The following is a 20,340-nucleotide window of genomic DNA, read 5'->3' on the forward strand; positions in this document are numbered from 1 at the left end:
TGTTCCCTAACCCTGACCCTGACCCTGACCCACAGAAAATTATTCTGGTTGTTAGCTGAGAACAGCACATTCACAGAAAAGCATGTTTCACAAAAATATATCAATCTTAGTCTTGTTTATAGTTTAGAAACAGCAAATATTATTGATGGATCCTGTCAAGACTGCAGTTGATCTGAACAGCATCTTTCAGTTTTGAAGATAAAATCACAGATGGGAATTTCATTTTCTTTGTTCAGTTGGTTGTTTAAATAGGATAATTATAAACACACACACACACACACACACACACACACACGCAGCTTTGGCCTTTTGTGATTTGATTTTGTCTCCTAGTGTCAGTTCTGTTTTTCTCTGATGGAAAAAAAGCATCATGTAAATTTGATTTTCGCTGCAGGCAGCATGCACGGATTGGTTATTAATTTTTATAACATCAGTTGTTAGACGTGTCAGAGCAGTTCTAATTTGCATACATTTAGACTCATTTTGGTGTGTGTCAGTTTGATCCCCAGATACCTGAGGAAAAACACATCCAGAAAAAACAGAGCAGAGAATTAATTTCCTGTTTTGGCTCCCCGGTTAATATAGTCCAGTGAGAATGTAGAAAATAATGTTTTACTTTGTTTTTTATTATTATTATTTATTTAAGAAAAACTTTGTTTTGAATACATAAAACAAACAGACTGGAATGCAGTGCTAATTATTAATGATTTTATTTATCTGAAGGTCTTCAGTATTTTTCTCCCAGAGGCTTTTGTAGCTGTGAATTAATTCCAAGCATCAAACTCCAACCTGACTTGAACATTTAAATATTAGAGGTGCAATGAATTGATTCAGTATGAAGTAACTAAACTCACAGAGAGCTGTCAGCTTCCCCAGTTAAGTATTTACTCACCATAGAGGCATTAGCTTCAGTCAGTGAGATCTAGTGGGCTTGTGTTATGGACGTTATGTCAGCTATAATCAGACTCATGATACAGTAAAGCCAGTTTAGCAGCCATTACAACTTCCTGGGTAAGTCTCTACAAGATTTGCACAGTACGATTCAAATGGCATATCTCATTCTTCCTGGTAGATTCTCTCAGGCTCCATGAGGAGCATCTTCAGGTCTGTCTGCAGATAGTCTGTGGAGTCTGGGCTTTGGCAGAGTCACCTGAAGACAGTCAGAGACTTGTCCTGAAGTTGTTTGCTTCAGATCATTTCTGCACTGGAGGGGAAATCACTGCTCTGGTCTCAGGTCACCTGCACTTTGTGACAGGTTTTATTCAAGGACCTCTCTGCATTTGGCTGCATTTTCCTTTCTCTCATTTCTGGCCAGTTTCCCTGCCACTGTGCTGCAAAGCACTCCTACAATGCTGCAATCACCATGCTTTACAATGAGCAGACAGCTGCTTTTCATTTTTTAGGTAAGAGATTTTTTCCCTCAGTATTTTAAGAGTCATTTAAATGCTCTCCTAAACACTCAAAGCAGGATTTCATGTGTCTGTTAGAGTCGATCCTGTGTAGCTGCTCTACCATAAAGGCAAATGCAAATATTTGCATTTCTGGCAAACTTATTAAGTTCTGTAAGAGGAACCATTGGGTTTTTGGTGGCCTCCCTGACAATCTTGCTCATATCCTTGCTTGCTCCAGTAGGAAGAGCCCAAGATCTTCCAAACTTCTTGTATTTCACAGTTAAAGAGGCTCTTGTGTTAAAACACTCAAAACACCCTGAATGGCTTCTTAAGCAAACAGGATATAACTAATAAAATAAGATATCTGACAGACATGTTCACTGTCATGATGGGTGACTGAGAGTAGACTGAGGAGCAAGAATTAATGATCGCAGAGTTAATACTGGACTTGGCAGAGGTGATGGTAGATCTTTTTACAGCAGTCAGAGCAGCAACTGTAGCCTTATTTTTTGAGGGTGGCAAACTTTAATGATTATAAACCCAGCAGTTTCATGCTGGAATAAACGTGAAAATTCCACTTCTGTATTAAAAGAGATATCTTTTTTTTTTTTTTTTTTCTCTTTGGGATACTGTTGTGATTAAAGAATTTGTTTGTGTTGACTTTATGGATTGCCCTCTTATTTAGTTGTTTGTGTATTTATGGAAATTTTTTTCCAGTCTTTTTAAGGGCATTTAGCTGAATTTTGTACATGAAAACCAGCTGCCAGGAGTGAAAGGGAGCAACGTTATTGTTCCGGTAATCACCTTCAAAACACACTCAGACAATTAGCAACCACAAAGGAAGAAACAGAATTGTCTTAAACTAATTACTAGCATTTAACGCCATAATGTTATTGAAAAAAGATGAATTTACCAGGTGACTACTGTTTTGGCCAGATACGCTGTTTGTTGACTCTATTTTGAAAATATTTACCGGAAGTAAATACTAGGAACTGATTGGTCCTGATTCCGGTTGTATTTAGGTCAATCGTCGTCTCTGAACTCCACCCTTTAAAAGAAATAAATTTTTTTTTTTAAAGAAGTAGAAATAATAGAGATTTAACAGAAGGTGCTGCATATGGCTGTGGTAAAACGTAGAAAGAGCTGCAATCGCCTCTACGGACAAAAGGTTACATTCAATTGGACGACCACAGGGTATACATTTTTTTTGATTGGCTGTAAATGTGCTGCAAAAACGGAAGCGTTATAACGAGAATTAAAGAAACAAACGATAACATCATTGTCTATTTTAAAATATTGTCTGTGTCCCCCGAATAAAGAACTCGCTTAGTTAAAATAACGTCTCAAACTAGCATGCAGCTCTGTCCATAAGTAAATAACTGCCAATCAGAAACCACGCTCCTGCGTGTTGCCAGGCAGATTATGTTAATATATGCAATGCAGCCATCTCTGCAGCTACCATTCTGAGGTAAGAACAACTTGTACGTTTTCCAGAAAATCAAAGAAAACCCGGGACTGATTAACGACTCGTTCTGTAGCTTGACTGCTCCGCAGTCTCTGTGTTACTGTACATTAAATGTGCGGATTGTTTATGCGTAGCTAAATCGGTACAATATATATATATATATTTTTTTCTGAAGGTCTCTTCGGATGTAGCCGTTGTTGTTAGTCCCACCCAAAATGGAGCCTGTTCTTCCTTGTTCACGGTAGACTTGAAGGGCTGGACTCAACTAGAAATGGGGGACGGGTGGGTCTACCCAAATAATTCAGGCCTTTAGTGCTTCTAAACCACTGTAGTTAAAAATTGCAAAATGCGGCCCGCGTCATTCAGCCTGACAAGTTATGTTTGTCTCAAAGTGCGGCCTTACATTGGGACTATATGGCCGTAATGCTAATGCAGCGGTGCAGTAAATGCCCGGGTTTCTACGGCGCTGGTTTTTGTGGTATGGTCCGGTTGGGACCGAGAACCTGCGGGGTTAAAATAGGGGGGAATTGAATCTAATATTGATTATACCAACTAGATTTCTGAATGAGTTTACAGAGTCGTGAATTTTCACCGTGGTTTTTGTACCGACGTGCGGTTGCATTTAGACGCCGTTTTCCGGGCGGCCTCGCCGGCAAACCGCCTTTTCCCTCGTACCCCCGCTGAGAGTCCTGTGTTTGCGCTCTGTGCGTGAAGAGACATGCCGCCCGTATTTAGGCTGGCATGTCAGCCGAGCGAAACTGTCTGGAGAGCCAAAATTTCTGCTTCAAATGGCATGTGGCTCTGAATTTGGTGTCATGTAGCTCAGAGGTGGCTGCTGCAGCGCCTCAGTGTTGCAGCTTCACAGCTTCCAGCACAAAGACAAGTCCAGCATATAACATGACATGGATGAAGGTGTGACAGTATATGCAACCATTCATACATTTTCCCAAGAAACTCGACATTTCTGTAGAGAAAAATCTGAATGCTAGTCCATGATTTGATAACGTCAAAACCACCAGTGACCCGAGATTGTCCCGTTTTATCATCGTGTTGGAGCTTTCTAATTAAAATCCAATGAATCCTCTTATGTCTGTGCATTGCAGGCACCCTGGCTGTCTTAGGAGGGAAGTTATCATTGAGGTGAAAGGCCTGGCACAGTGCTGCCATGGAGACCAAGCAGGAGCCCTCAGCAGTGTGGAGTCAGACTGTGAACAGTGACTCAAACAGCGGCACACAGGTCCATCGTCTTGTTTGACTTGTTTGAACAGCTTCAGTTGAGTCATGAGCACTGAAAAGATGCAACATGTTTAATGATCATAATTTAAACGTGTTAATAATTGGTCTTTTGTACACGCCTACCTCTGTCAGCTGGCGCTCTACTGGCTGCTAAATCCTAAATTCACCTTTATAGGAAAGAGCGACCCAGACTCCTGTTCCATACCCACCAAAACAGATGCAGTCATGTTGCAGATGGCTCAAAGCTTTTGTGTTACGTGTGCACATGTTGCAGGTGCATTTTGACGGTGGCACAGTGGCCCAGATAGTGTACAGTGGAGATCAGGCGGACAGGGGACAGCAGCAGGTGGTTTATACAGCAGATGGAAGCTCCTATACCTCAGTGGAATCTGCGGAGCACACACTGGTCTACATACACCCTGCAGATGGCACTCAGGTAAGTTGGGATCTTATTCAGAGGAGAGATATTTTTATCTGACATTTTGGGCGTGTAGATGTCACCTGTAAGCAGAACGACGGGCCCTGATAGGCAGCTGCTGTTTGGTGTTCAGTACAGACCGGACACAAAGTGTTATGTGTAAACTAGGCCCCGTTTTATATGAGGGGCATTCTTGGTCACCTATATGACAGTTTCCAAAAATAAGTACTAAAGGGGAAATATTTTCTTTCACATACACTGATCAGGCACAACATTATGACCACCTGCCTCTAATACTGTGCTGGTCCCACTTTTGCTGCCAACCAGCCCTGACCTGTTGAGGCATGGACTCAAGTAGACCCCTGAAGGTGTGCTGTGGTATCTGCACCAAGAAGCTACCAACAGATACTTTAAGTCCTGGAAGCTGTGCAGTGGGGCCTCCATGGATCAGGGCTGGTTTGTCCAGCACCAGCATATCTCCCCACAGATGCTTGGTTGGATTGAGATCTGGGGAATTTGGAGGTCAAGTCAGCATCTCAGACTCATTGCTGTGCTCCTCAAACCATTCCTGAACCATGATTGCTTTGTGGCAGGGTGCATTATCCTGCTGAAAGAGGCCACAGGGAATACTGTCTCCATGAAAGGGTGTAGATGGTCTGCAACAATGCTTAGGTAGGTGGTACGTGTCAAAGTAACATCCACATGGATGGCAGGACCCAAGGTCTCCCAGCAGAACATTGCCCCGGCTCGCCTTCTTCCCATAGTGCATCCTGGTGCCAGGTTCTCGTCAGGTAAGCGACGCACATGCACTCAGCCAGAAAACGATTCATCAGTCCAGGCCACCTTCTTCCATTGCTCCGTGGTTCAGTTCTGATGCTCACCTGCCTGTTGTTGGTGCATTAAGCAGTGAACAGCATGGGCACCCTGACTGGTCTGCAGCCCCATACACAACAAACTGTGATGCCCTGTGTCCTCTGACTGCTTTCTATGAGAACCAGTACAGAGCCTCGTCTGTTGGATCGAACCACACGGACCAACCTTTCCTCCCCGCGTGCATCAGTGAGCCTTGGCCGCTCAAGACCCTGTTAAAGGTTCACCACTGTTCCTTCTTTGGATCACTGTTGATAGATGCTGACCTCTGCAGACCAGGAACACCCCACAGGAGCTGCAGGGTTGGAGATGCTCTGACCCAGTCGTCCACCATCACAGTTTGGTTCTTGTCGAACTCGCTCAGATCCTCGCGCTGCTCATTTTTCCTGCTTCTAACATCAACTCTGAGGACAAAACCTTCACCTGATCCCTGATAGATCCCACCCACTAACAGGTGCCATGCACTGATGGGACTGCTGTGCCGAGGCTTCAGAGCACGTGTCGAGAAATCCAGGAAGTCATTTATGAAGCGCGTATCGAGGCTTTCTTCACTGAGGGCGAGCGACGTCACCGGTGACGTCTGAAGCCCTGCTGGTTTGCGCGTTGATGTGATTTATGAAAGCACGATGAATCTCCTCAGTGTCACGTCAAAGGGTTTTCTCTGAAGGCGGGGGGGCAGACTGAGTCCAAGCACAGTGGAGAAAATGTTATATCTTAATAATAATAATAATGAAGTCACCATCTCTGGAAAACGCTGCAACAGTTTCAACATGAACATGTCGTGTCCTGCTGCAGGGCTGCTCCATTATGGAAAAAACTGTAATCACGAATTTTAACACGATTATTCTCTGACTTCGTAAACCAGCTGCATTTACTGCACTTACACAACAGTGGACACCTTCAAATCTGGTGCATTTCTCCAATCTGTTTAAAAATATAAAAAAAAATCTATAAATAAATGACAACATACATACATTATAAATTAAACACAAATAATAAATAAATAAATAGAAAGGAAATACCATTTACTCGTAATAATATTAAGAAATAGTTATTTAGACCAAAAAAATTAGCTCACAGTTTAGTGACCTGTCAGTGACTGCTGATAGGTCCTGTTCACGTAATCAAATTTTATATTCGGTTCCAGCTGGCCCATCATAGTCCAGAGCAAACAGGAAACATGTTCAGCTTCAGACTAAATCAGAATGAATCAGGCCAACACAGCAGATACTGGTTATATTGGTTATACTGGCAGGGCTGCGGGGTTTGAACTTGAGCTGGTTGCACAGACTGGTTGTGGATGGTGCCGTAAATCTGTGGTAGTTACCGGTGTTTTACCTGCTGGGACTGCTTTAGTGGGACCGGACGAATGAATGAACCACACAAACTCAAGTTACGGTGTATTTATTTGGATTCTTGGCAGTGATTATTCCCATGCTGACAGTGGTGAGGCCGTCACAGCTGAAATGGTAATAAAGGTTTTGGCCAGCGGGGGGTTGTGTGCACATAAAGCCTCAAATGAACCTTTATTTGAACCAGTCGGATGCTTTGAAGCTTCATGAGGCTTCATCACCAGTGCCGTGATGAAGGGATGATCAGTGGTCCCAATGTTAGGCCTGATCGGTGTATATGCTGCTCCAGGGGCAGGTGCTCATATTAAATATGGCCAAAGTTTCAATAATGAGGTTAGTTTATGTGCAAGTACTCCCCGTGAGCCCGAAGAGTCTGCAGACTGCTTTAAATGCTCAGATTCAGACACTTTTTTTTTCGGCTCTGTGGTCTCAGTTTGGACAGATATTCCCATCTAAGAGCTGCTTAAACTGAAAGGTGAGGAGCATGGTTTTAGACGGGGGATGGACTGAGGCCTGCACACCTGTGCTGACAACTTTATTCACTGCACAGCGTTCATACTCACCACGTTGTTCTTTCAGACCGTATTTGCCGATCAGCCACAAGTGGCTTACATTCAGCAGGATGGTACAACTCAGCAGGTGAGTTTATCAGGTATTGTCATATTACTCGCTCTCTGCATGCCACATGGTTTTCACAGAATAATTAAGCAGCTAAATGTTGTTTATAGGTCACAGTTCTCCTGCCAGGCGGGCAGAACATGAATGCAGCCAATCTGCATGTTCTCAGTAATGTAGCAGATGCTCCACAAGCCATCCTGGAGCCAGTTTCCCAGGTGAGGACACACTGTCTGTGTGCAGCTCTAGCTTTCCAAACAAGTGAACAGCCTTGTCTGCTGTTGTTTTTAACAGTCACACTGGCACAAAGAGGGGGAACACAAGCACAAACTGCCTCATCAATGATATGCTTCATTTTCCAATCGGCAATTTTGAGGAAAAACATTGTTTTGTAATTCCATCAGTGGTTATTACGGGTACATGCGGTCTTTTTCCCACACTGAGATATTTGATATCTGATATCATGATGAATTATCTACATTTTCATGTCAGCATGAAAGACAGAGAGAGGGTAAATAAAGGTTTCTTGACTTTAAACCATGTGATTGGTTTTTACATTTTTTGGAAGACTCATCATTTATTTTAACATGTTGTGTAAAAACGTCCAAGAACGTTGTTGCTCTGAAATCCGCACACAGGAGCAGCTTTCTGTGTCCAATTCTCTCACTTCCATGGGTGACATCGCAGACCCTCCCACTAGTCCTCTTGGGGCCACAGACTCTACCGAGGATTCAGATGAAGATGAGGATGAAGACTCTGAGCTGGATGACTGGGAGCCGCGTCAGCCTCAATCGTTTAACCCACACAACCTCTGTGAGTGAAGTATTTGTAGTAGAAGTCCCAGTTGTTACGGTTATTCCTCCTTATGCAGCTCTTCCTTTTAGATTTTAGGGACCGTGAGTGTCCTCAGTAGGTTTTCTTTTTGGACCTGCTGTGGAGCTTCTGCTTCATCACTTTGTCCTTTTTGTGGCCTGTCAGGGTGCGAGGAGTGTAATATTGCAAACTCCTCAGTTTGTCTGAAGCACGGTCCTCTCCACCCCATCCCCAACCGGCCGGTGATGTCCAAGGCGAGAGCCAGTCTGCCTCTGGTCCTCTACGTCGACCGCTTTTTGGGCGGGGTGTTTTCTAAGAGACGCATCCCAAAACGCACACAGTTCGGCCCTGTGGAGGGGCCGCTGGTTCCACAGAGCGAACTGCAGGACCACTACATCCACTTGAAAGTAAGTAATGGCTGCACAGCACTGATTTCTTTACTAAAAAATTCTAGTTGTACTTTTTATTGCAGTGTTTGTTTGAAGAAAACAATAATGAATAAAATAGCTGAAGTTTTTACGTGTGTACGAGCAGCTCTGCGGAGATTTAACCTGGATTGGTGATTTTTTTTTTTTTTTAAACGTAGGTGTGTCTGCTGGATGCAGAGAAGGACGGAGAGAAGTCCGACATGTGGTTGGACCTTTCTGATGAGGACAGCTGTAACTGGATGATGTTTGTGAGACCTGCTCAGAATCACCTGGAGCAGAACTTGGTGGCCTATCAGTACGGCTCAGACATATTTTACACAACCATCAAGAATATCCAACCCAAGCAGGAGCTGAAGGTCAGTGCGGTGCAGAATCACTTTGTTTTAGTTTAATGAAACCTTTTCAAGAGGCCACTAACCAAAACTACCGGAGAGCGACTCAGTACAAAGAAAGAAGCAAATCTGAATGAACCAGGAGTTCATCCTTTTAATGAGATTTCCCTCTGCAGGTCTGGTATGCAGCATCTTATGCAGAGTTTGTAAATCAAAAAATTCATGATGTTACAGAAGAAGAGCGAAAAGGTGAGTCTCAGCACTCCATCCTTACTTTTCGTAGTAATAGTGACACCACGCCTCAGCCCTGCTAATGTTAATGGGAAGTGTCCCATTAAAACCACTGCAGCTGCTCCTCACCTTCTCCTGTTTGTGCAGTGCTGCGGGAGCAGGAGAAGAACTGGCCTTGTTACGAGTGTAACCGTCGCTTCGTGAGCTCTGAGCAGCTGCAGCAACATCTCAACATGCACGATGACAAATTAAACTCTGTTACCAGGTAAAACTATTTTTTTATCTCCTCAGCTCATACTGCCCCTTTTTGTTTCTGCCGCATTCAGCCCAGATGTCTTCTTCACTTTCGCTGTCATCGCTCAGATCCAGAGGCCGGGGCCGAGGAAGAGGCCGGAAGAGGTTCGGGACAGGAAGAAGACCCGGACGCCCACCCAAATTTATACGTTTGGATCCACCAGCAGACACTGCTGGAGAGAAGACGGCGGTAAGTGGAACATTTACACCACTTACTGAGATTTAACATCAATTTGAGACATTTCAAAGACAAAGTGATTCTTTGAAAACTGGCAGATTAAGCTATTATGAAACAGTTATTTGCATAAAATGCGAGTTTGATGAGACGAAACTTGTTTGCACCTTTGACTGACAGCAAAGTAAAAGTAAAAAATACTAACTTATCAAATCATGAGATTAGTGAGAAATACTGAGTAGAAGAATCATGGCCTTCATCTTTTTATTAGGAAATGCTTGAATTGACGGAGAAGCCGGTGGAAGAGTGTGCAGAGGGAGCTCAGAATGGGCTCAAGGTGGTGGAGATGGAGCCCGAGGGGGAGGTGGGGACTGAGGCAGAGAGCCAGCTTATACCTCCTGCTGGGGAACCAGTCCCAGAGTCTGCAGCGCCGCCCCCCAGCACAGACCTGCCTGTCCCACTAAAGGAGGATCCGGCACAGAGCGTCCAATCAGATGCTCATCTGTCATCACAGGACATGCGTCGTGCCAAGAGAATACGGGTAAAACTGGAGACCTTCTGCCTGCTTAAAAGCAACATTTATTTTTTGATGTTAGCTTGTTTGGTGTCATAGCGGCCATGCCTTGCTTTACAACGGTGTGTCTCTCTTCCTCAATGCCTGCTTCCCTCACAGATGGATGTGCAGGTAGGTGGAACCTGGGGGATGGCAGAAAAACACACGGTTCAAGGGCTTCTTTTGTCATTTTCCAGAGTTTGAATGTTTTTCTCAGGATATGTCTCCCTCTGGCACACTGCGCTGCATCTGTCAGCCTCTTCCTGTGTCTTAGCTGATTTAATAAAACATTTTTGGGGTACCTGCGAGTAGCTGTCTCTCTGCTTTGCATCTCAGAATGCAGCGCTGCAGCACCTTTTCATCAGGAAGAGTTTCCGTCCTTTTAAATGCACCCACTGTGGCAAGGCCTTCCGAGATAAAGACAAGCTGGAACAGCACCTGCGGGTCCACGGGCGGGATGCCTACACCTTTTCCTGCCACATTTGCAGCAAGAGCTTCACGACTGACTCGGCACTGGAGGACCATCTCCTGGTGCACACAGAGAATCGCTCCTACGCTTGTCTCCTGTGCCCAGAAACGTTTGATAGGCTGGACCTGCTCAAAGACCACGTAGGCGTGCACGCTGTGGACGGCTGCTTTACTTGTCCTACCTGCAAGAAGACGTTTAGTGACTTCATCCAGGTTAGTTAAGACTGTGTTTGTTCCTTTCTGTGAGCTGTTAGAATGAGACTTTCAGGAAATGATACAAACCCACCCAGAGTGGGTGATGCTGCAGACAGAACAAAGTTAAACTGCAGCTTTTTGTTTCAGATCACACCTCATACCTACTCGCATGCCTGTGGTTTGCTGAAGAAAGATTATGTGAATTAAGCCACTAAAATGGTCTCAATTTCTTTTCTCCTTAGAAGTGGCTCTAAATAAATATGTTCTTCAGTTAGCAGCCTCTTCAGCCTTCTAATCAGGCATTTAGCTGGTTTTCTGAGCCCATCACTCTGATGTATCTGTGACTGAACCCTCTAATATTGTTGTGAGGTTTGTAGACGGTGTAAATACTTCGTATTCTCAGTTCCAGACCACAAAATATTCCTTTCTTTAGGTGAAGAAGCACATCCGCTGCTTCCATTCAGAGAAGAATTTCCAGTGCCCAGACTGTGAAAAGGCCTTCTGCCGGCCAGACAAGCTGCGCTTGCACATGTTGCGCCACTCTGACCGCAAGGACTTCCTGTGCTCAACATGTGGCAAACAATTCAAGGTACGGTGGACAGGAACCGCACTGAGCAGTAACCCTTTATAACATTACTTTATGCAAGTTCTAATCTGAGATTTTCTTGTGACATGAAGAGAAAAGATAAGCTGCGAGAGCACATGCAGCGGATGCACAATCCCGACAGAGAAGCCAAGAAGGCCGACCGGATCCACCGCTCCAAAACCCTCAAGCTAAAGGTCCCCACCACCGACTTCGAGAGCTTCATGTTCAAATGCAGAGTGTGCATGATGGGATTCAGACGCAGAGGAATGCTGGTGAGCTGCGACTCAAAGCGAGAGCTTTAACTTCATGTTGAATTCCAGCGCTCTTCACTCTTCTTCTGGTTACAGGTTAATCATTTGTCCAAGCGTCATCCAGAGATGCGTATTGATGACGTGCCTGAGCTAACGCTGCCAATCATCAAGCCCAACAGGGACTACTTCTGCCAGTACTGTGACAAGGTTTGTTCACCCCCCCATTCTGCCCACAGGGAGTTTGGGGCTGGACTCATTGGTTTATTTTGATGTACAGTCCATTATCCATCCAACCCAGAGGGACTGGATCCTGTCCGAGCTGTCACAGGGCAGGAGTTCCATCTCAAAGTGTTACATTATTACAGTTTTTAAACCAAAAACACTATAATTGAAGGTTTGGTAAACTTGGGTAAACTAAAGAAAGCCCATGAACTCCTCTCACTGTCACAGGAGATTTCTGTTCTGATTTTTGGTTACACGTCTAATACGTTTGGCAACTTTGTTGCCATGGGAGGCAACAACTAAAACAACTTCATAGCAAATTTGTGCATCCACCTAGGTGTCATTTCTCCATAAGTGCTAATTGGAGCGGCAGCCCTTAAATAGCCCTGTGTACTGCCATTGTTGGAACTGAGAATAAATGGCAGTTGTACCGATTCCCACGGTGTGAAAGGGCCCTTCATCGATCTAATGATAGCACACCTGATCTCTGCAGGTGTACAAGAGTGCCAGTAAGAGAAAAGCTCACATACTGAAAAACCACCCGGGGGCAGAGCTGCCTCCCAGCATCCGTAAGTTACGCCCGGCTGCTCCCGGTGAGCCGGACCCCATGTTGAGCACCCACACGCAGCTGACTGGTACCATTGCTACTGCACCAGTCTGCTGTCCACACTGCTCCAAACAGTACAGCAGCAAGGTAAGTTTGATCAGAGAGGACATCTGTTATAATTCAGATTGTTTCTAGTAATCACAGTAACGTGTTGTTTTATTTCTTAGACTAAGATGGTCCAACACATCAGGAAAAAGCATCCAGAGTTTGCTCAGCTGGCCAACACCATCCCGGCTCCGTTAACCACAGCTGTGATCAGCAGTGCTCCTGCGGTCATCAGTGCAGACGGCACCACGGCCGAGGCTGTAGTGGTAAGAAAAGGAAAGAGCAGAGAATTAGCATTAATGAGAACATGGCCTAACATGGATAAATGCTTTTCTTCACAGACCACAGATCTGCTGACCCAGGCCATGACAGAACTTTCTCAAACACTAACTACAGACTACAGACCAGCGCAGGGGGATTACCAGAGGATCCAGTACATCCCTGTGTCTCAGGCAGGAGGTAGCCTGTCCCAGCCCCAGCACATTCAGCTGCAGGTGGTCCAGGTAGCGCCGGTAAGAATACAAATCCAACCTCCATAGTTTTGAAAACTTTATGCAGGCTTGGATCGTCTCTACAGTCTTCTGCCTCACAGATGCAGTTGTTCCATGAAGTGCCAACGTCCTGGTGTAAGCTTGGGTCCGGTTCCAGAAACGAGGCTGATGAAAAGAAGCCTTTTCTCTCATCATCTAATTAAATCGAACTTGTTGATTTAAGGGTTCAGACCAGCAATTCTGAAGCTTTTGTTGCCTCCTTTGTGGTGTTTGAGTTTGTAATTACAGCTGAAAATAACCAGCAGCTTCTGGGAAATGACTGCTTTGGGTTGCAGCTTTGTCATCACGTATTTTTAAAGTGCCCTTCACTCCCTGGATGTGAAAGTATACGAGTTAAATAGTGTTTATCGGTTATGTATCAGTAATATTTACCTTGTGTTTCCAGGCTTCCTCCCCACATTCCCAGCACCCAACAGTAGATGTGAACCAGCTACACGACCCTCATGGCTACAGTCAGCATCCCATCCAGGTGCAACACATTCAGGTTACTGAGCCCTCGGGCTCTGGACAAGGTGCCACCCAGGTAAACCCACACGGACTCTGAGGACAGCTTTGAGGAAGAGTACAGAGTTAATGTGCTTTTGAAACGTTAGCCTATTAGAGAAGTCAGAGAGTTCTTCCTGCGTGTTGGTGAAACCCTCCTTCCTCTTTCAGGTTACCAGCCAGCCTCTGAGCCCCACCTCCCAGCAGACTAGTCAGGAGCTGAGCCCTGCCCAGCTGACTCCGGTCACTTTAGCCCAGAGCCACACCCTCCAGGCCGGCAGCACCCAGCAGCAGGGGACGGTGCAGCATGCTTACATCCCCGGGAACTGGAACTACCGAGGCTACCGTAAGTGCCGTACCCCTCCCATATCCACTCACCCCCTGTATGTTTTGATGGCTCTGCGCTCTGATTACAGTCAGAATTATACATTAACTTGTTCTTCCAGCATCTGAGATCCAGATGATGACACTACCTCATGCACAGTACGTGATAGCTGAGGCTAGTACTCCTGTATCCGGAGTCAGCAGCAACCAGGTGAAAACGGTGAGTGAATGCTTGGCTGTGTGTTGCACAGCCAGCACATCATGTGTTCATATTCAGTGCTTCATACTATAAAGTGTTGCTCAGTCTGACATTTAAAAAGAGGCATTCTTCACAGTTTACGGTTAAAAGCTTGTTGTGTAACTTCACATGACGCCATCCTTACAGACACACTACGTGATCTCTGAGGGTCAGACCGAGCTCGAGACCAAACAGACCGTTCCTCAGAGCGCAACCCAGACCCACACCGAACACCTGGAGCAGCAGCCGGCGAATCAGCAAGCTACCACGCAGTACATCATCACCACGACCACCAATGGGAATGGCACCAGTGAAGTTCACATCACCAAACCCTGAACTGCTCAGTGATGCAACTTTGCAGCCTCACGGACTAATCCTGCATGTTGTCCTCAGCAGCTTGTATGCACATGAATGAACAAATACGCTGTCATGTGATCATGTCACTGTCACGTGTGTATATACAGATAAAATGCATCAGCACAGTTTTATGTGTCTGTAAAGTGTTAAATGTTGTGTTGCAAGCTGCCAGAAGTTTGTGAGAAAAATAAAATTAGTTGACATTTTAAAAAAAAAAAATGTGATGCTCTTATTTTGGACAGAGTTTATAAACAAAAACTAAACATGTTTTTAAAAAAGCTACTGGAATTTTATTTTATTTTTTTAGGAATACTTTCACTGAAACTGCTGATACTTGAGTTACTGACGTGATGGAAACAGATTTGATCTTCCGTTCTGCATTTCTGTAATTTTGCACACATTCCTTTAAATATTTGTTAAAAAAATAAGAATATGGAATAAATATTCCAGACTGTCAGAAACGGGTCATGGTCCTCACACGTGTAATATGTTGTCTGATGTGATTTTACTCATTTCGTTTTTGGTATGTGCTTGTTTTTATTTTTACAAGTTGATAAAAGTTTACTGTTGTCGCCTCTGCTCAGTAAAATTTAGAGAATGAAATAATCTGTTCCAGTAGTTCAAGATACTCAATTGACTTTAGATGTCAGTTGTAATTTTTATATATATGCTCAAAAAAATTAAAGGAATACTTTAATCAGAGTTCAGCATCAAGTCCTTTAAACCTCTGAGATACTGATGAGGTCAGTAAGTATCAGAGGGGGGGTGTTCATCAAATTACCAACAATGAGACACCCCCCAAACCCCCAAACAGGAATGGTTTCACAGGTGGAGGACACTCACAGTTTCCCCTCCTCATCTTTTCTGGTTTTCACTAGTTGTGCATTTGGCTAGGGTCAGGGTCACTGCTGGTAGCATGAGGTCATACCTGGACCCTACAGAGGCTGCACAGGTAGTCCAACTCCTCCAGGATGGCACATCAATACGTGCCATTGGCAGGTTTGCTGTGTCTCCCAGCACAGTCTCAGAGCATGGAGGAGACTCCAGGAGACAGACAGTTACTGTAGGAGAGCTGGACAGGAGAAGGTCTTTAACCCATCAGCAGGACCAGGATATGCTCCTTTGTGCAGGAGGAACAGGATGAGCACTGCAGAGCTACAACATGACCTCCAGCAGCTGCTGGTGTGAATGTCTCTGAGCAAACAATCAGACACAGACTTCATGAGGGGGGGGGGGGGGGCTGAAGGCCCAGCGTCCTCTAGTGGGTGCTGTGCTCACTGCCCGGCACAATGGAGCCTGATTGGCATTTACCATAGAATACCAGAACTGGCAGGTCCAGATGTGAAAGGGTCTGGAGAAGCTAAAGGCAATATTTAAGATTTATTATTTAGGCTATAAGCAATCTACTACTAAAAATAATTCCCTTAATTGTTTGTTAAATATTGTAAAAGTTGCAAGGTAATAAAAGAGATTTTTTTTAAATCAATATTTTTATTCAACAAATTATCCTTTTTAAAATCAAATTTCTAATCAAATTATCTTTTTTTTTTTTTTTTAATTCCCTTAAATGCAGCAGGAAAAACAAAACAAAGCCGTCTTTATTTCTTCTTTTGGCTCAGTTTTCATAAATAAAGAAAACCACGGTGTATGATTGTCTTTGGGCCATTTTCCATTAAAAACCAGAAACAAAGGAAAACAATTTCTTCATATCCATTCATGCTATTAAGCTTGAGTTAATAAATGCAGATCCTTTGTCAGTGAAAATGACCTTTTAATAACTGAGGTAAACGTAAAACATTTATATTCAGTACAAATGTAAAGTTGACCTGTTACAGCCTGATTGTAAAACGTTAGTGAACATTAAATTGGGACACAGCAAATAAAACTCGAGTTGTTGGTTTAGTTGTGAAATAAATGTGTCGTTAAATCGTTTGAATTCGTCTTTGACTGCAGAGGCAGGCGGATGCTGCAGCTAACATGCTAACGGCTGTCAGAGTTCAGCTTTCTCGTGGTGTTTGTCGTGTGTACGCATGCGCGTAATTTGCGGGGGGGATGGGGGGGTTCTAACCCCCCCCCCCCCAATAATCTGATCCAATCACTATAACCCCCCCCCCCCCCCAATAAAGTCACATCATTTCGATTTACAAAAAACATCTTCCATGAATAACATGTTAATTTTCTTTATTCATTATCAATTTTGGGTAAATTACTAGCATGTTTAATCATTTGGTAATGTAACCCCCCCTCTCCCCTCAAAAACTTGGTATCACCCAACAACAACCAGCAGCGTTCACCGTTTGCTTGTGGAAGCAGCTGCTGGGGAGGGGGTGTAGTTTGAAAAAAGGAAGAGCGCCAAAAAGCGGACAGCTAACAATTGTTGGTCGACAACACCCCCGTGTAAAAAAGCGGAAAAATGAGGTAGACGTATATTGTTAGCTGATGATTTAATAACTATGCCGCTGTGTATCAGACACACTATGAATACACGTGTTGTGCGAAATTCTGTTCCCCCGTGAAAATCTGTTCCCCCTGTGTCCGGAGCACGAACTGCAGCCAGACAGGCGGACCCGACTGTCCTCACGGAGCTTCTGATCGATTTCTCGGTAGAATGACTTGCTGGTAAATCAATATGTTCCCATGTCATGGAGGGGGAACACAATAATTTGGATGGCTGAAATATTTGGTTCCCCCGTGTAACTTTGGCAAATAAAGAGAAAATCTTTTCATATTCACAGGAGTTGTTGTTCTTGATGAGAGGAATAAACTCTGTAAAAGACTTTTACCGAGAAACTGATCAGAAGCGAGAAAGAAGATAAAAGTGGTTATTTGCGCACAGTACCATACCTGTAATATGTAATAAACTAAACTCATTAAACAAGCATATGGTTTTACTCATGTGAATACACACAGAACATTTTATGTATTTAGTTATTAATGACTAATATTAGTACTGATAACAGGACTGAAGATGAGCGTCCCAGAAAGGTCCAGGATGAGACTCGTTATATTTCAAACACATCAAGTTCAAACCTTTTTCTCTACAGAACGTGTTTAATAGTAAAGATTGCATTAAACTCTCACATGCTCAGTGGAGGACAGACTGCTGTAAAATACTGTATTTATTATATTTGGCCAAATTAAAACAGTTTCTTTAAAAGTGGAATGAGGGGCTGCAAAATTGGTAGTAAAACAAAACAGGTTCATAAAAGATATTTGTTCCTGTTGGGAGAAATGTGAAATATGTAAACCTTAATTGTTGAAGGTGCAGAGTAAATACAAAGAAAGTTAAATAAATACATAGTAAAAGCATTACTATGTATTTCTAATACATTTCTAATTAACCTAAAATCTCCTGAATCCTTTTAGAAAAGTAAATGATTTAATAAATAAATAAATAGGCAGAGAGCTTACCCCCCCCCCCGCCCCTCCCCCAATGTTGGACCCAAACTCATGCCCTTGTGTGAAACATCTGAGCTTTATTAAAAACAGTGACAGCAGTAGAAATGTAATTTCATAACGGAGCTGAAATGGCAGTTAAATATTAAAAAAGGTAGTGGCAGCTAACACGGTTCAACCAGTTAAGCAGGTAAACATGTTAACTGGTTTTGATTTATTTTTGAGTTTGCTGCATCTGTTTGCCTCATTCTTAGTGTTTCAGCCTGATGTAATCTGAATTTAAACCAGACTTAATGAGGTTTAAACAGCTGTCAGATGCTAATGACAGCTGCATGGTTCAGAATATCAGGGACACAAAAATGGATGGCTGTAGATGAGATTATTTGGATGAAAAGATAATCTTGTCCATGTGCTGTTCTGACAGGTGAGTCTTGAGAGTATTGTCTCAGGACACTGAGGACCCCGCAGCCTACAGGTTTCTCTTTTTTTAACTTTTCTCCAGTGTGCCATGTTTTCATTTCTTGCTCTTGAAGCAAATGTACCATGTATTGAATCCATATTGTTTAATTTCTCTGCTGTTTTTGGTGTTACTGTGACTCAAGAAAATAATGAAAATTTAGTTCTAAGTTTCCAAACCCGCCCCATGTTTCACTAATCAGAAAGCAGAAGACCCTAAGAGGTCTCATTCTCCGCTGTCCTGAATCACATCCTCAGAGCCGCAGGTTTCCTTCAGAGCTTCGTTTTAGTGGATTTGTGTTCTCACCGAGTTTGTCCCAGTGTCGGCAGGACTGCCGGTTCACCCGTGAGCCCTCACTGAGCCACAGGACGGTCACTCGAGGACATCAGGACGTCACACTTCAATGACTCAAAATCAGAGTCGTCCTCAGGACCTCCATGCTGATTCACTCATGTTTGTTATTAAAAAGAAACTGTACCAAGTTGGTGTCATGCAGCAAACTGGTTTGAGCATCCTGTTGGTGTATCACCCAGACATCATTTAAAATGCCAAACCACATAAACATGAACAATAATATTCTGTGTTACATGGGTTTGCATGTTTTTTTAAGGTTTTTATTGTAGTAAATTTCAGTTTGCTGTTCTTTAAATTGCCAGATTGAAAGTGCACTGTGACGTAAACTTTCTGATTTTATGGACATTAAATGTTCAGTTGCTATAATTTGCTGTAAAAATCAGTGTTAATTGTCCATTTTTTATGTATTTTTCTCAGGGTTTTGAGGACCTCTGTGATGCTGATGTCCACACATTTACTGCAGTAATGTACCATCGTGTGTGTGCTGTTTCTGCTGTAATGGGTGGGGAATGGGAGTTGGAAGAACACACCTTCTTATTCATCAGCAGAGAGGAAAAGAAATTCCTTTCCCTGTATTCATAAATAACATGGAAAGTTATGAGAAGTTAAACGTCTCCTATCGTGCCTCCCGTGTTTCAGTATCTGTGATTGTATCCAGTGAAAAAGGCAAAGGCGCTGAACCATGTCTCCTCTTTGATGTCAGGTGTTAAATTTGAGAAAAATAATTCAAACTATATACCTTATTATATTATAGTAACAAGTGGGCCTAAATAAAGCACAGAGGTAGGTTTAAATGTATTTTTATTTTAAAACGAAGCCTCTAGAAGGGAATAAAGGTGGTCTGAGGAGCAGGAGACTGCAGGGGAAGATGGTGGACAGTAGGTGCAGCATGTTGGTGTTTACTGTAAGAATATACATTTATTGCTGAAGTTTAAACTAAGAAGCCAGCAGATATTTGGAGGCCTTTTCTCTGCTGCTCTTCTCAGCTGGTATGACCTGTAGTAACGTTGGCAGAGATGCTTAAAGTGCTTCTTTCTTCAGGTTGTCATTCTGTTTTTGGTTTGAATTAGGCAAATGTTTGCTGTGGTCCCAGTGTGTATGTATAACAGACACTCCTCAGATACACTGTGATATTGTGTTAATTTCAGAAGCTGCCATGCTTTTTGATGCCTTTCATCTTCTTAATCCAGCGGAGCTGCTGGATTCAGTGTTTCTCACTTTTTTCTGCCCCTCTGTTTCCCTGGATACAAATCAAGATGAAAAGAGAATAAAAAAAGGTTTTATTTCTTTACAATTATCATCTGTTCACTTTAGATTTTAAGCAGATATGTCTTAAAGGAAAATTCACTGAATTAATGTCTCAGATTGACCCTTAAAAACAGGCTCGTCAGGTGACACATTTCATGCTGCTGATGGGATGGTCAGAACAAAGATCAATAAAGTAACATCAATACACTCAAATAATCATAACCTGAATCACAAAAAATAAAAGTGTGCGTGGTTATGAGCATCTCGTTCCATCACGTATGCATCCACAGGAGCTCGAAATCAGCTCAACGGTTTCAGGAGGTTTAACAGCCTGAAACCGTCTGAGAGAGAAAACAGCACAAACGGTTTTATTCTGTGTTTAAGG

General features: G+C 43.4%; 1 protein-coding gene across 2 annotated transcripts; it reads left to right on the forward strand.

Moving 5' to 3' along the window:
• The first annotated feature begins 2,778 nt into the window (after positions 1–2,778).
• prdm10 (PR domain containing 10) lies at positions 2,779–15,121 on the forward strand. Of its 2 annotated transcripts, XM_030745117.1 has the most exons (24): positions 2,779–2,859; positions 3,960–4,093; positions 4,367–4,528; positions 7,312–7,371; positions 7,461–7,565; positions 7,986–8,160; positions 8,326–8,567; positions 8,747–8,944; positions 9,097–9,169; positions 9,299–9,416; positions 9,515–9,635; positions 9,892–10,161; positions 10,294–10,305; positions 10,510–10,854; positions 11,270–11,425; positions 11,515–11,694; positions 11,770–11,880; positions 12,389–12,589; positions 12,670–12,813; positions 12,889–13,059; positions 13,484–13,621; positions 13,753–13,927; positions 14,028–14,125; positions 14,291–15,121. In XM_030745117.1, the coding sequence occupies exons 2-24, from the start codon at positions 4,022–4,024 to the stop codon at positions 14,477–14,479; spliced, it is 3,516 nt and encodes a 1,171-aa protein (XP_030600977.1). In that variant the 5' UTR covers positions 2,779–2,859; positions 3,960–4,021; the 3' UTR covers positions 14,480–15,121. The 2 variants fall into 2 exon arrangements, with proteins under 2 accessions (XP_030600977.1, XP_030600978.1); XM_030745118.1 differs by lacking the exon at positions 10,294–10,305 and having other exon boundaries at positions 14,291–15,116.
• The last annotated feature ends 5,219 nt before the right edge of the window (positions 15,122–20,340 follow it).

The sequence above is a fragment of the Archocentrus centrarchus genome, chromosome 13, assembly GCF_007364275.1.
Source record: "Archocentrus centrarchus isolate MPI-CPG fArcCen1 chromosome 13, fArcCen1, whole genome shotgun sequence".
NCBI classification, from domain to species: Eukaryota; Metazoa; Chordata; class Actinopteri; order Cichliformes; family Cichlidae; genus Archocentrus; species Archocentrus centrarchus.

Excerpts from the sequence above, each read along its gene's own strand:
- prdm10 (XM_030745117.1), top strand. The coding sequence starts at position 4,022 with ATGGAGACCAAGCAGGAGCCCTCAGCAGTGTGGAGTCAGACTGTGAAC. Across the intron at positions 9,170-9,298 it reads TACAGAAGAAGAGCGAAAAG|TGCTGCGGGAGCAGGAGAAG; the intron begins GTGAGTCTCAGC and ends CTGTTTGTGCAG. Across the intron at positions 11,881-12,388 it reads TCTGCCAGTACTGTGACAAG|GTGTACAAGAGTGCCAGTAA; the intron begins GTTTGTTCACCC and ends TGATCTCTGCAG.